At 46.4% G+C, this 16,687-nt stretch overlaps 1 protein-coding gene across 1 annotated transcript in view; it reads right to left on the bottom strand.

Annotated features, from left to right (window-relative positions):
- Positions 1–15,859, bottom strand: part of wake (ankyrin repeat and fibronectin type III domain containing protein wide awake) — a 194,576-nt gene extending 178,717 nt beyond the window's left edge. Inside the window, exons 1-2 of the mRNA XM_037430900.2 lie at positions 15,585–15,859; positions 10,936–11,022 (exon numbers count right to left, since the gene is read on the bottom strand). Of these exons, the coding sequence (XP_037286797.2) occupies positions 10,936–11,022; positions 15,585–15,648 (151 nt within the window). The 5' untranslated portion in view covers positions 15,649–15,859. The remainder of the gene's footprint in view (positions 1–10,935; positions 11,023–15,584) is intronic.
- Between the last annotated feature and the right edge of the window lie 828 nt (positions 15,860–16,687).

The raw sequence follows: 16,687 nt of genomic DNA, 5'->3' as shown, positions 1-16,687 counted from the left end.
AAAGCTCTTTATCGCGCCACATCACCCACACTGCCAACCGCATATTTACTGAAGAGCCTCCTGGTTTTTTTTTCGACTTTGTGTCTATGCTCATCCTCAAAAATACATGAACACCTTTCCTGCACAGCTACTCTCCTTCATTTTCTTAAGGCTATCTTCAAATCTCTTCTTGCTCTGCGCTTTCCTTACTTCAAAGGCTGTCCATTTTATATCCATTTTTACAGTCATTTGTCGCCTTGCCGTGAGCGCCCAACGCCAGGCGTCCCACAGTTCTTTGATTTACATAAATTGCTGATTGCACCTCTGACTTCGTGCACACCACTGAGTTACCAAATGTAAGCCCCGGAACCCACACGCCTTTCCACAGACCTCGAATCACTTCGTGCCTAATGTATCAACAAAACGCTCTGTGCTTCACTGTTGCGGCATTCATATTTCCCTTTGCAGGCAATGATTTTTTTCTGTGCCTCCATATATATATCTCCCTCATTTATTCATACATCGAGGTACTTGTACTCGCTTACTACTGGTGTTTCTTGGCCCTGAATTGAGACCGTTTGGTCTTCGCGATCATTGAATAACACCAATCCACACATTGTTGCCCTAAATCCTAGTCCTGGAGTCTCGCCTTCCTTTCCACACATATCTTTTACTCTTGGTGTTTCTTGGCCCTGAATTGAGACCGTTTGGTCTTCGTGATCATTGAATAACACCAATCCGCACATTGTTGCCCTAAATCCTAGTCCTGGAGCCTCGCCTTCCTTGCCACACATATTCGCGAGCCGCTGTATATCCTCTAGACTGTCCGCAATCAGGAGAATATCGTCAGCATAAACTACACCTGGAAGCTTATCCTCAAGCGTCGCGCCAGCTTTTTTGTATGACAGATTAAACTCAATATTGCTACCTTCTAGCACTTTTCCCATCCTTACCATGTAAAGCATGAACAGCAGCGGGGAAAAAGGACATCCCTGTGTCAGGCCGTTGCTAATTTCAAAACTGCCATCCCTATTCCATGCAAACTGCGCATATCTCTTAAAAGCTGTGTAGGGTCGTAACCTATGCAGTTCTTTAATACATCTCACAAACTTTCCTGACCACCATGACCACTAGAAGCGCCCCTAGTGGTGAGTCGGGGGATCTGTTTCTGTAGGGCACCGGACAGACACGTAAACTCAAAGAAAAGATTGAGTAAAAAAGGGCGTCTTTTCGACCCACAACACTAATCTCCATCCATCTTGGGTCGCTTTCCTTGCACTATCGCCGCTCACCTTGCACTTTCAAGTCACGGACGACTTGCGCGTTATCAGCCTGACATAAATTTCTTGATAGGAAAGAGGCCAGTGCCTAGTTGTCTAGGAAAGTAAGCGCAAGCAAGCCGGATGCTGATTATTGTTGTGGGACAAAGAAACACCCCTTTAGTATGCGAAGCACCTCTTTGACTCACGTGTATAACACCGCACGTACGCGCGTCCGTACGAACGCGCTGCAACGCGTTATCCTCACTGTAGATCTTGGAGCGGTGCCAAGTAGGTCACGCGGCACCTGCGCGTTGACGTCGCACTCTCCTCGCAGGCTTCCCTCGCAGGTTCGCATTGGCGTCACTCTCTCGCTCACCCAAAGCATGCTCACTGCAGCGCCCGCAGTTGCCGGCTCCTCCGCCCGCTCGCAACACACTTCTCTCTTGCTTCACCCTGTCCACCACCCGCAACGTCTGGCCGTATGTCGAGTGGAAACACTCTTTCGACTCGTTTATCTATGATGAAACTCACACGAAACCCAACCTGCCTCCCATGCCCCGCCGCGGTGGTCTAGTGGCTAAGGTACTCGGCTGCTGACCCGCAGGGCGTGGGTTCGAATCCCGGCTGCGGCGGCTGCATTTCCGATGGAGGCGCAAATGTTGTAGGCCCGTGTGCTCAGATTTGGGTGCACGTTAAAGAACCCCAGGTGGTCGAAATTTCCGGAGCCCTCCACTACGGCGTCTCTCATAATCATATGGTGGTTTTGGGACGTTAAACCCCACATATCAATCAATCAACCTGCCTCTTGTGACTTTGCGTTCCAAACAAACGTTCACCCAAGTAAACGCTAGACCGAGTTTCGCAGCAAACCGTTCTTCCAGCATCCGCGTCGACAACCGTTTCAACAACGCCACGCGCTCCGCTGTTGCTTCGAATCCCAACAGGGTTACTTTCGGAGAGATGGTTCATAACATTTTACTCGATTTCTTTTTAGAGTGTAGATGGCGTGTACTTCACTTAAAGGCACTGCTGTTAAAACATGGACTGGAAGAAGAACAGTGTGACAAAAGTCGTCTTCCTTGTCCTTTAAAATAAGGAACGCAAGTTACCGTCCCGAGTATGACTTGGTGCAATGGTTGGTTTTGCATCCTAGATAGGTTTGAGCGCACGCAGAAGGTGACAGAGAGCAAAAGCCAGGAAAGAGGTAACTGATGTACAAGCATTTTTAATACTGTTTCAGTACCCCAAAACCACAATATGATTATGAGAGACGCTGTAGTAGAGGATTGGGAAATTTCGACCAGCTGGGGGTTTTTAACCTGCACCTAAATCTAAGCACCCAGCCTCAAGCATTTTCGCCTCCATTGAAAACGCGGCCACCCCGGCCGGGATTCGAACCCGCGACCTGCGGGTCAGCAGCAGAGTATCTTAGCCACTAGACCACCGTGGCTAATTGATTGGACAAAATAACTAGAAGGCGAAACACGAAACTGTTTTTGTTTTCCTCAATCGTCTGTAATGATCAGCCCCCCCCCATCAACTGCTCCCCCCCCCTTTACTGCTGTTTTCGCCCGAGAGCTTTTTGAACTCGGGGCTGGGGACATTGAAAGCTTTGCACACCACAGGTGCTTTTGAATTGGCTCCGCGATAAGCTCGCCTTTGACCATGTAACGTGATGACGTCCTCATGCGACTTCAAGATACGTCATAGCAACGTGATTATAGCGTTATAAAATTTGCTAGTCATGACGTCATGACTTTTATTGTTGCATCAGTCATGTGGCGTCAACCCCTATTCAATTTTCGCATTTTGAGGCATACATAATGTGTATATATATATATATATATATATATATATATATATATATATATATATATATATATATATATATATATATATATATATATATATATATATATATATATATATATATATATATATATATATATATATATATATGCCACATAAATATACGACACTTACATCTATGCTTTCTCTCTCCTTCACTCTGTCTTCGTTTGTTTACGCTATTAGCTTTTCTTTTAAAAAGGACACTTATGGGAGGCCAGTCATTGCTCCACTGCAAAGAGCGAAAGATGTGAAAAACAAAGGGAATGTAATAGACAGCGCAGAGATGGAGGAGAGATAACCTAACGCAACGACCAAGAGAACATCACTCGAGAAGGCAAAAAAAAGAAAAGAAAACGAACAGAAAAAGATAACGTTGTTGCAGCACTAGGTCCAGGCCGAAGAGAGCGAGGAGACAACGATGGGGACGCGACCGCTCTTGGGCTGAAGTCTGAGCCGCAAGTGCAGCAACTGCCACGAGGGAGTGGCTGCAACGACGCGTCAAATTGCCCGACGCCCCTGCCGTCCTGCTCCACCACCGGATTGCGTGGACCGCTAAACTGCCATCGTAGACTGACTAGCCGAGATCACACCAGACGCGCGCAAGCGAGCCAAGCGTGAAGATACAATGAGGCTTGGGCCAGTATATTCGAGAAGGGACGCCTTTCTAGAACGCGCGCGCCTACAAAGAGAAACCAACAAAACGCAGACGCAATCACACACATGCACGCACACACAAACAAACAATAGAAGGAGGCACATTGTTTTATGGGAGATGAGCTTCCGCTTCGTTGATGTCGGAAGTAGCAATTAGGGAAGTGGGAAGTCACCAGACACTTCCTTCAAACTTAGCGCCCGGCAGCAGTGCAGTTCTGGGACTGGGTCTTGTAGTTGCGAAAGTTTGAGCCAGCCGCTTGGCACGCCGAAAAAAAAATGTGAGTGACCGAATACTGAGAAGAAGCCATGACTTATCAGAATGCCTCCTATCTGGGCTAATCAGCGATCTTCCATGCGCAGTGGATGCCGCTAACTTGAGACAGTGGACGAAATAAATAAATGATGCGGAGTGTTCAAAAAAATTAAAAAGTGACATGGTCCATATGCTTTCACCTTAGGCGAATGGAAGGCGAAAACCAACTTCTGCTTTTCTTCAGTCAATGTGTTGATCTCAAGCAGCCGCCTTTCAGAAGGCTTCTGTACCACCTTACGTTTTCCTGAATTTCCTCCAAGTTCGGGAGGTAATGAATGCATCCCGTCCCTGCCCCGGTTTTCCTTTACCTCTGCAATCGACACAACATTAAACAAGCGACAATGTCATGTAATAACCCTTTATGTGACGTCACGTAACGGGACGACATTGTGACGACGCGGTGACTTTACAAAGTTTGGCTTTGTAAAGATCATCTTGTGAAATATATTATTTTTTTTGCCCCACTCGTATCGACACCTGCGGTCACCTTACCCGTCCGATGGGGCATGTAAAGTTATCACTTTACTGAGTGTGAGCTGTTAGTCGATAGTGTCCTCCTATTTTCCTTAGCCCACTTAAGTGGGCTGCAACCACTCCACTGACTCACCGTTTCCACTCAGGCGAATACAAATGCTTCGGCGACGGGAAGCCATCCGCTCGGAAATCGATAAGTACAGCGGTGGTCCAGCACATGTATTATATACGACCCTCCACGTCGTCAGACTGCAGTCCGTGGCTTTTTTATCCGGAAGAAGAGACACAGTATGGTTTGAAAGTGAATTGCGGTGCTGCTGCATTGACGGCGCGTTATCATCGTCTCTGGATAACCGTAGGAGCGACACGAATGAGTTATCGACGACTGTCGCGATATTAGTTATTAGCGCTGTGGCATTGACATTGCTTTTGTTCACTGTACGTGGATGCCAGTATAACGACAGTAACATTTTGGTCCGGGCACACTAATGGATTATATCGGCTATCGATCACAAACCAAAAACAGTGAGTTCAATTTATAGTTAGAAAGATAATGAGGTTCCAGTTATTATAATAGCAAAGCTACAGCAGATACTGCCTGATGAAACTAAAAAAGTTACCCCCTTTTTTTGCGCAAGGGTGCTAAAGAAAACAACAAAAATATAACATGGTTAACAATGCAGCGAATATTGATACACAGCAAATATAATAATGCAGCAAATATAATATTATAGCAGTGTCACCGCGACAATTTTGAAATGCTTTGACACATATACGATAAATTCACTTAAGTAACTGTTAGTCATTTAGAAAACTTCCAGTCTTTGTCAACACTTTCTACTTACGTAGTTAAGAATAATACGATATTTATTCCGGCATGCGCTTTCGTATTGTAAGGTTTCGCGTAGTATTGTGATCATCGTCATGATCACCACCACCGTCGTCGGCCAAACGCGTTGAATTTTCGTACTAGAGCCATAGAATTTTCCAGCGTTTTCGTCTGTAGCCACAATAGTGCCAGTACGTACGTTGAGCGCAAAGTCTTATCGGCATTCAAGCAGGTCATTCAGACTCACTCACGAAATATAATCTGAGCTTCGGACCCACACTCACGAAATATTTACTGAGCCAGACTCACTCGGTCTCACAGTCTCTGAATTTTTCTTCAGCCATACTCACCGGGACTGAGAATAAGGAAAACATTACTTGCTCGGACTCTCTCAGACTCAGACTCACAGGCTGATCCAAGTATGCGTGAGTCCGACTGATTCGGCTCATTAGTCGATTAGTCTAGAATTAGCTTCTTTGACATTGGTGTCAATGTTTTTAAACACCAATATCTCACGTAATCGGTGCTCTTCTTACCGCCGTATGACACTGCATCTTCGAAAACGAGTTCTGAGTGTTTGCAAGCCAGTAAGGCTGTTTTTTTTTAAAGAGATGACAACATAAGACATATTTAACAAGAACTTCCCTAGAAGAGTTGGCGGAGGGGAGGTCAAGGCACCTGCCTGCGTAATTCGTGCCTCTGACCAATAAATATTGAAATGGTGTACGAACGACACTACTTTGGAATAACTGTGAGTAGTTGTAAGTATGAAGGTGAATCTAGGTAAGGCTGATAGTAATGCTGAAGATGACCAGATAGAACCTTAGGCCGGCAAAAGAACGTGGAACTCGTGCGACTCTCTCAAGCAATGTATATTGCACTTTTAACTCACTCGTACTCAGACTCACCCATTTTTTTTTAGCCGAACTCACTCGTACTTATATAGTCACGAGTCGATATGAGTCCGAGTGAGTCGAGGTGAGTCGACTCAGTAGTGAGTTCACCGACCTATGCTTCCAGGGCAGTGGCCAAATGTATAACAGCCTGGTCATATGAAAATACAGAAAAAGAAGACAACGGGCGATAAGAAGGCAGTCAGGTGTGAGCACAATAGCACATCTCATCCCCACCACATAAATTTGCAATGAAACTAAACCAGGAGGGCATTTTAGACGGGGAGAATACATCCCAGTGGTTCCTTCAGGCAATCTGGGGTTTGGGGGGGGGGGGGGGGGGATCTAAACTCGCATGCATCTTCTCAATGGACGAAGCTATTGACGGGAAGACGGTATCGTAGTGCAGTCGGAGAGCATTCGAGAAACCTTATATTTCGAAATATTTTGCTGTATCTCCGACTGCACTACGATATCGTCTTCCCATCAATACCTTCGTCCATTGAGAAGATACATGCGAGTTTAGATCCCCCGAAACCTCAGATTGCCTGCACGAACCACTGTGATGTATTTTGGCCATATAAAAAGCCCTCGTATTGTACAGCAATAAATCCAATCGTACGACTCGAGTGATTTCGAAAAGCAATGCAGAGAAATGCCCGGTCAACGCGTACTCCACGAAGCAACTTTCACCGCAAATTGAGCATTAGTGAGGCAAAGCGCTCTTTAAAGAGCTAACAAAATTACCTTTTTTTATTGCAATAGCAGTTATATGGACACTCTCGGCTAGATTTTGCCGCGGGCGTCGGCGTCATTCACCCTATATCAATACGTATCTATACATATGTGACGTAGGAAGGCAGTGACTGATAGTAGAGGCAGATGATGAAGTGACAGTAGAATAATCATGAGGTATGAGCCAGGCCACGTCTCCCAGTGATCATAGCGTCACATATATGAAGAGAAAAGAAATAAAAAAATAATTCAGAAGAAAGACTCCAGCGTGTGGAATCGAACGTATAACCGCTTGCTTGTGAGCCCGAAGCGTTACCCACTGAGCCACGAAGGAAAAAAAAAACTGAGCCACGAAGGAACCCCCCCTTCAACGTTGAAACGGCAAGCTATTCATATCTACCACTTGCCCCTAGCGATGGCCATTTCAGGGGAACTATCGCGTTTACACCATTACCAGCGAGATGTCGCAATGAGCGCGCGTTGCCAGAATGTCACGACGCGGCAGCGCACGCTCTGATCTCCCACGCGTGTATAGCCGCGCGGAGAGAAAGGGGCGGACGCTCACGCGTGCGCGCGCTTATCTCGCGGTGGGGAGAATCGTACGCCTTGCCCTTTCACCAGAACGATTCTGTTGTAGTTACCAGGCGCACAAAGGTCACTGCACTCGCTGCACAGTCCCCTTTGGCGAAAAAGGCGCGCTTTTCAGACACAGCGAAGTAACAACTGAGACACTCATTCGCGTTCACCTGTCCCTGTGAGTACGTTTCGTGCGTCGTTTGTGCGTGAGAAACGCAGGGCACGTTTCGATCTGCTTGCCATTTTTCGCGTGGCCTTCCAATTCGTTGCTATCACGTTCATTGCTTCGCCTTTGTTTGGCCATGGTTTTAAACAGTTGCACCACTTACATGGCGTGTAAATGAGTTCCCATCAAAATGCCGTTGAAGCCCAGGTCATGCCCATGCACAACAATAAACGAATAAGCCGTAAAGGCTCCACAGGAAAGAAAGAGCATGAAAGAACGGAGTGGTCCTTCCTAACTATACTGCTGTGAGCGACACAACGACACCTTACAAAAAAAAAAAAAACAGCGCTCGACCCGAATGAAGCAGGTCATCTCATGGAACCTAGCTCCCCGCTAACGCAATCAGCACTGTGCACGGCGAAAGCAAAGCACCCCTAACGCAAACACAGAGGACGGAGACAGATACGCACAAAATAACCACAGCACGGGGTGTATACGGCTCATCAGATCACACGCGCCGAGGTGCCCCGTCTTATACGAAGCGAGCCGCTCTTCTCGGAAGTCATCAGCGGCGCCCTCCATTCCCGCGACGCCTGCACTTCGCCCGCAATGCAGCGGAGCAAGGCAAGAAAGCCGACTCCGCACATTCACAGTGACACGTTGCCGACAGGATCGAGCTACACATGTACACATGAAACTCTGAGCGGAGGAAAGAAAAAAAGAAGTCAGGAAAGCCTGAAGCTGCGGTCGTAATAAAAATTTACGGCGCCAATATAGGTGGAGTCGTAGGGCTTCGTGGTCACAGCATCGGGCTAACGGCGAGCGCCTGGCGGCCGAGCACTCGCATCTGTCTGACGATTTTTTTTTCGCTCGGCGCACACAATCTTTAGCCGTTTCCGATCACACCTTATTTCCCCTCTCCCTTTGTTTACTTTCTTTTCACGCGGACAATCAAGACCGAGGCCCGTTGTCCAGATCCCGCAGTTCCCCCCTAATCCCACTCCCTACGCGGTTGACCCATTGACACCTCGGTGACCTCTGAGAATACTTCCATAGTTTAAACAATAGATAGATAGATAGATAGATAGATAGATAGATAGATAGATAGAAAAAGAACGGCGGAAAAGAAGAAAGAAGGGAAGAGGGAAAGAAACTGCTTGCACAATAGAAACAGTGACCGCTAACACTGATGATGACTTCGTGGGTCACTGAGCTGGGAACAAAAGCTCTGCTCACATAGGACGTTCGTAGCCATTGTTGCTTTCACGGAGTCCTAGAAAGTATTTTGCTTTGGCTAGCGGTTGTCCATTTTCGTTATGTTCCTCCCTCTCGATAACAAACTCACGGACTGCCGCACGGTCCATCCAGGCCAACTGCGTTAAATGCGCGGTGAACTCTATATATACGAAACCGCAAAGAAGAAAACAAAAAGAAAGAAAAGGTAGGGAACACCTGAATTTTCCTTTTGTACGTTGGTATTCGGGCGCCGCTCTGCCGCACCTTACGCAAGCTTCTCCCGATTAGATCTCAGCGCTGTCACGAAGAAATTCTCCCCGGTGCGAATGAACTAATGCGATTGCAGTGACGGAGTCAATTGGAAAAGGAAAGCGCGTATTGGCTTTTCGTCGGAGCGGGCAACGTAATCATTTCAGGTACTAATTCCTTTTGTAAGCGCGAAAAAGCTTCGATTCTAGCCCTTTCGTTCGGACTGGCCTTCGGGAAAAACATAGTGAAGAGCTATCGGAGTGTTGTAGATTTTGTTCCTTTCGCAACACAAATTTGCATAATGGTGAAGCAGACAACATCAGTAAGATGAAATACAGGGTGAGTTCGTTCAGATGTATTGTGGCTAACAACAGCATTGATGTGTTATATGTGCTACTGGTTTTTCGATAAAAGTTCAGTTGCAAGCACAGCGCTTTGCCGTATCCACTTATAATTAGCGTCTGTATTTTCCGCGCTGTTGGCCACAAGAAACAGACAACTTAAATGTTTTTATTTGTTACGGGAATAAAAACACAGCGTCCGTTTGACTCCAATACAGCGAAACCTCCTTACAGTGAAGTCGAGTCTGACGCGGGAATGACGTTATGACCAAAAATTTGCTTTAAATGTACATACGCAGCTTTTGTTTTGTGGCACGACCTTTTTCCTTTACTTTATTCTACCGCCTAGTTATTTTTATCTGCATTCGTTATATTGCCATTCAACTGTATTGCATTTGATATATGAAAATTAAGATCGCAATTATAGAAAGACACTGTACTTTGTTGCTGCATGAGGTGTATTTAGCACGACGAGAAATCCGCAAAATACATAATTTATAGCAGCTCAAAGTTTGAGCCCAAGGAGACGATCGGGGGATCCAAATTTGCGATTGTGTTGATAAAAGTGCGTAACTGAACGGCTTTTTAGCTATCTAGCCTTAAGACTAGCTGTTCTCTTCTTGTTTTCATGTTTGATGCTTTGTTATCGTTTAATCAAGGCACTGGGCGCTATTCTGACTGCCGCCTTGCGCTTGATGCAGTTCATTGATTTCTGGAACGTTGGCGCATGCTCCAATCGCGATCAAAACCTGAGCATGTCGAGTGCGCGATTGACAAGCGTACTTTGGGATCATCCCAAAGATGTGAGACTTCGAGATGGCAGACCGCAGCACGTGTACGAACCACGAAATTATTACGCAAAAAAAGAAAACGTATAAAAAAGGACGAAGTAAATGAAGATCAAGTTCAACAATGTTTCTCACGCCCGGTAGGTGGGGCAACTATTTCTTTTCTATCGAGTGGTCGTACAGATTCAGATTACCCGAAATTTCCAGTGTCACTTGTAGAGACCAGGCGAGTCCACGGCCATCGGAGCAGTGTTGTCTGAAAGAGTTGTTCTCGGAAACGATCGGGGTCACATACATATCGACACATACATGGCGAGCAAATTTGTGAGAGTGCCATTAAAGCGTTCCGCCGGACCGTCGTTCTGAGGGCGTTAAGCAGTAGTCGGTTCGTGCTGCGTGGAACAGGGAGGTGGGATGTTGGCAACGACTATGGGATATAATGTACGCACCCACGGTCTGTCAGCGGCCGTCTTAGAGCAACGTGAGCCAATATGAGGTTCCCGTAACGATCTGAGTGCGTGAGTGGCACACAAGTCCACGCATCTTTCGGGCCCATCGCGTCATAACTTACTACTTGAGTTGTTCTGACCTCGTGGGCGAAGAGCACCACCCGAAGGACTGCGGCGAGTCAGGAGCCGAGACTGGGGCGGTGACGAGTCAGACTTGTCCGGTGAGCCTGCGTACAAAGTTTCAGACTGGCGCTGTAGCCATTAGCCGCGAATAACTTGCAAAACCCAGCCAGTCATGTGGCTTTACCCAGTTACAACGTACAGCTGTCAACAGTGACCTAACAAGGGATGTCTCAAACTGAAGCCGTTTCGAACTGCGAACTAGTCTGTGTGGGACAACAAGCAGAGCTCCGACGCTAATCATGCGAGGCAGTATTCCTAGACAGTTAAAGAGACCCTGAAACGGCCTATTGAAGTTTTGTCAGCGTTTAGGCTAGAGCACCATCAAACCATTCGCACCACAAGTTTAGTGACACGCCATGCACCATGGCCGCTACGGACTATTATTCACACCATCCTTCTCACCTCTGCCTGTCCTCCACAAATAATAAGGCACGTTGGCATCGTTGGCGTTCGCAGAGGTCTCATAAGCGCCGCTCGATGATTAGTGGTTTTATCAGGCTAGACCTCTGAAATCACAGGCACTCAGGTTGCGCGCAGTCTCGGAGGCCATCGCATAGTGCTCCCGGTAGCACACAGGCCGTCTGGCAACAGAGACAAAAATCGCGGAGTTGTTCATATTTGCTCCGACAGAAGCCGCCACCACACCAGCGGATCTCCCGCGCATTCTACAGTCCATGACAACCAATCCGGTCGGACGCCACGGTGACGTAGCTGGCGACGTGCGCTGGCGAATAGCATGTCGATTTGTGAATGGGCGGTTGAAAACGCGCGTGGCCGAGTCTCAACGACCTGCCCCGATCTGCCGCGATTCGCAGCTTTGAAGCGTAGCAATGAATTACGTAAACTAAACATAGAGCTCGAATCGGCCTCTAAATAACTCTTGCGACTTGATCTACCGGCCCAATGTGTTTGTACAAAATTGCCAAATTCATTTGAAGGTCCTTTTGAAAAAAAAAAAAAAAAAACGCACATTTACAAATTCTTTACCTGCTTTGGAAGTGTAAACTAGCGATTAACCGCTTATCGTGTTTTTCATCTTCATCGTGGCGTACTCGCCACTATCATCCTATTTCAATGGCACCATACTTTACCCGAACAGATTTATTCGAAATCATTTCCTCCTCACACTGCAAAAGATTGAAATTATTTTTTTATGCGCTCTGTCACATTGTGATGGTTTCAAACTGTACGTACTAAATTTAGGTTTGCTATCTTTATTTTTCTTTTTTTTTGCCTTCACCCTGCTTGGACATGTGTAAGGTCTGCAGTATGGAATAAAAGAAAAACTAAACTGTAGGGGGCTCGACATTTTCTTTTGTTATTTCGACAATAACAAAAGGACCAGCATTTTCCTTTTGCAAATTTTCTCGCTACCAAGCATTTCGCTGTCTCGGTGAGAGTGTTGAATTCAACGTTGCGAAAGAGTGGTTTACCAATAAAAAAAGAACATTGCTTATTTTTCTTGATTGTCCCTTGAAACAAGCGGGTCCGTTAGTATACGCAGGTAACCAGATTGACACAGCTCTAATAACGAAGTGAACCATAATATCGCAAATCACCTAAACCCAATTTAATAACATCAAGCAGCCGAATTCGAACAGGCTTACGTTGGATAATGGAGCTTGGCGTTTAGGGCTTTTTTTTTTTTTTTGCACAAGTAATCTTGCATGATCGTAACAAGGAATGCCAGCAAAAAGATTTCGAGGGTTTCATCAGTCCTATTACAGTTATGCAGAACTGATATACTCAAGGATGTGTAAAACTTAAATCATTCTTCCAGACACGAAATGGCAAAATGAAAAAAATATATATATAAAAAGTAAAAAAAATTAAATAAAATTCATCACCTGAGGCAGGCTCAGCCTTCGATAATCTTGTTTTGAAGAATTCCCTCCGAGAACGGTTAAAGGAAAAAGCAGTAACTTAGTTCCGTAATTGAAACAGGATGCGAGATTAAATTACTCTCAACGTACTGCCAGGAAATAGCTCTCATGGCTTGCTTAGAGAGATAAAAACAACAACAACAAACAAACGAACAACTTCGCAGAAGCGTCAACCTAGCGAAACTTAGGAACCTCTTTTCCCAATTGAACAGGAATTTCGGCTGCTCGTGATTCACAGAAGATGACAACGCGTACAAAAAAAAAAAAAGTCGTAATTCGCAGAATTTGAACGCAACGATGTGTGAAAAGAGAGTTAACTTCCCTCGTGCAGACGTTCACGGGAATTCTCATACTTATAAATTCTCGCCACCGTATACGGTCGATAATCCACGCCCCATACTAGTTTGTTATTGTCCTGGCTCTAAAGTTTAGGAAAAACAACATGGCCGCGCACCTGCGCGCTCCGCTGCGAATGTCATCGAAAGACGATACATTCTTCTGCCGGCCTCCTTTTCTGTGTAGCGTGGCATTTTTAGCACTGCCTAAGGAACACTAGTTTCTGTAGAACTACGTATTTATGTCATTTTTAGCAAAGGAGCACACCACTTATTACTTACGTATTGATGTTGTGCCTCAGATATGCGTAATATTTGCTTTTTTGATCGACAGTGTTCACAAGTATGAACGCATGCCACCAGTTTAAGGTGGCCGAGCGTTCAACAAGTGCTCATACTTTGGCCGGGTGTTTGAATTCGTTCGTTTCCTCACGGCACGGTTGTGATGCACGCTCCGAGAGCCGAAGCGGGTTAGCAATGTAGAAGCCAATTCGCACCAGGGCCTATTAGGCTATCGTCGTCACCTAATCTTGAATGCGAAGCCTAAGTGCCTTTCAATTTTTTTTAGGCTAAAGTTTTGCGCTTTTTTATCAATGCTTATGGAAATGCTCCGCATCATGGCGGGCTGGTGATCTTAAGTTTATCAGTCTTTCCTGATATAACATATACGCTTGTACAAACCCCTCCTTCCTATATGGCTTGTAAAATGAACTGTCAGTGCCGTGTAAATAAATAAATAAGTAGATAAATAGGCGAATAAATAGATACACTTAAAATAAGTTTTGTTGATTGATTTGATTTGTGGGGTTTAACGTCCCAAAACCACCATATGATTATGAGAGACGCCGTAGAGGACGGCTCCGGAAATTTCGACCACCCGGGGTTCTTTAATGTGCACCCAAGTCTGAACACACGGGCCTAAAAAATAAGTTTTGTGCCTGCTGAACTTTAGTAAACAGCGGACATGGCAAGCGAGCGCCACTACCTGGCGAATGCAAATTCAGTTCTTTCTGCATTGTATCTTATTTCACGGTTATTTATTTCATTCTTTATATTTTTCAGCACCTTACTATTTCTGTTTTTTTTTTTCATCTGAACGTTACTCATATGTACATCTTTTTAAGCCACGTTATGAAAAGAGTGGTACATGCAAGCTTCCCCCCCCCCCTTTTTTTTTTCGATTTTCCTCGGAACCGATTCTGCCGGCTTTTTCCGAAAACGGTGTGAGACATTATGCGCGGTAATCCTAAATGTTGATTGGTTTGATTTGGCAACAAAACTTCATTCATGAAAGTATGAGGGTGCGTGCCCTAGCACACGACGTGGCAGTAAGGCCGAGACCTACCGCCGTAGCGTGGGTCCTCTGGAAAGGCCAAAGTTGTGATTATATGCCCGAACTCCTAAGAACGGAGCCCCATTTGACAGACAATGCTCTATCGGTGCCGCGTAGTGCCAGGCACTCCCAGAACATGTGGTGTAAGGTGGCTGAATCACTACATTTCGCACGCGTGTTAGTTAAGTAAACGTCGGGATAAAGCTCGTCGAGAAAGGTTGGGTTCGGGTACGTTTCTCTTCGGAGTAATCTTAATGTCAACGCCTTCGCTATAATGAACTTCCTATGATAATATCAAACACCTGCTGTGCCACTGTCCTCGATTTGCCTCAGACAGAGGAGTACTTGCCAACGCGTTGCGGCGATTGGATGATCGGCCACATTCCGTGCAGGTGCTATTACAGCACCGTCCACATCCATCGAAAGCCCACAAGGCAGTGAAAGCCCTCTTGTGTTTCTTGAGGAAGACGGGCTTGTGCGAACGCCTCCGACTTTCGGTGGTGTTCTACACGCTTGAATTTACTCTCTGGCTCTCCCCTATTTCTTTTCCTTTTCTTCCATCTTTCTCATCTTTCTTGTCCCCTTCCCTAATCCCCCAGTGTAGGGCAGCCGACCAGATGTCTTTCGGGTTAACCTCCCTGCCTTTCTCCCTTTTGTTGCTTCCTTTCTATGCTGTGCAAATTTTCTTAGTCAAAAATTTTCATTTTGAAACTATAGTCCCCACAAAGGGCTAAACGACGCCGCTGCTAATAAATAATTGATTGATATGTGGGTTTTAATGTCCCAAAATCACCCTATGATTATGAGAGACGCCATATAGTGGAGGGCTCCGGAAATTCCGACCACCTGGGGTTCTTTAACGTGCACCCAAATCTGAGCACACGGGCCTACAACATTTCCGCCTCCATCGGAAATGCAGCCGCTGCCGCCGGGATTCGATCCCATGACCTGCGGATCAGCAGCCGAGTACCTTAGCCACTAGACCATCGCGGTGGGGCGCTGCTCAGAAACAGGTTCACGGAAGTGGTACATGCGTGCGTCCCATCAATGCGTACCTCTCCTGGAGTCTGCCTGCGACTGCTTCTTCTTGGCGTGCCGCTGCCGGTGCTGCTGCGTCATGGCGGCGACTGGCGGCTGGTTGCCGGCGTCCAGCTGCGCCTGGATGATGCACAGGCTGGGCGTCACGATGGCCGGCAGGGTGCGCGCCCGCAGGAGAGGCGCCGGCTTGCGGCGCAGGCCCGACGAAGAGGCCGACGAGCCCCCCAGAAGCAGGCCCTGGGCAAGGCACGAGCCACCGGCCGCTGTCGACGAGGAGGTCGACGACACACGCTCCGACACCTGGCTGCGATGGAAAAAAGAGGAAGGTCGAGGGTCAGGTCACACCAGGCCGAGAGAAAGAGGCACACATAATTGAAATGTATTGTAACAGAATAGAAAGTTGGGCGAGTTGGTGTATATTCATATTAAAAGAAAAGCGGCGCACAAAAAGACGGAGATAAAGACGGAGCCATTCTTGTTGCTCACATTAAACTTTCAGTTGTGAGTGCAGCGCTGTGTGTGGTTCTCTTCTTTGTCTCCGTCTTTTTGTGCACCGCTTTTCTTTTAATATAATTGAAATGCTGGAGAAGTTAGCCGGGCTTTTCGCCTCACATGCTATTCCAGCTGCGGGGTGATGTTCGTGGTATTTACACGGATAGTCGCATAACAGGCACAGATCAACACACACGCACACACACACACGCACACACACACATACGCACGCACGCGCGCATGAACGCATGATGACACTACGGCCGCTGGAACATCAGTGGCCGCGATGCTTCCACTGCCATTTTTTTAACTTAATATATGTGAAAATTGGCATGGTGAGATATTTCTGCATGACCGAACTATATGACATGCGGTAATATAAGAAATATGACATGTCATGTACAACATGATTTACATGCCATGCTCATAGTGCGCTGACGGCCATCTCACTGGCTTCATGTACAACAAATTTCGTATTGCATCGCGTGACTGTATGACGAACATAAGTGACGAGTGGGAATAAAGAAATGAAGACGTCATGTACAACTTGACTTGCATGACGCGCCAGTGGCACGTTCGCGTCACTTTCGCTAGCTTGATGGCCACCAAATTCGGTATTGCGTGAAGT

This window comes from Rhipicephalus microplus, chromosome 7, assembly GCF_043290135.1.
Source record: "Rhipicephalus microplus isolate Deutch F79 chromosome 7, USDA_Rmic, whole genome shotgun sequence".
In the NCBI taxonomy this organism is placed as follows: domain Eukaryota; kingdom Metazoa; phylum Arthropoda; class Arachnida; order Ixodida; family Ixodidae; genus Rhipicephalus; species Rhipicephalus microplus.
Note: the sequence above shows the minus strand (reverse complement) of the source record. Positions and strands in the feature narration are given on the sequence as shown.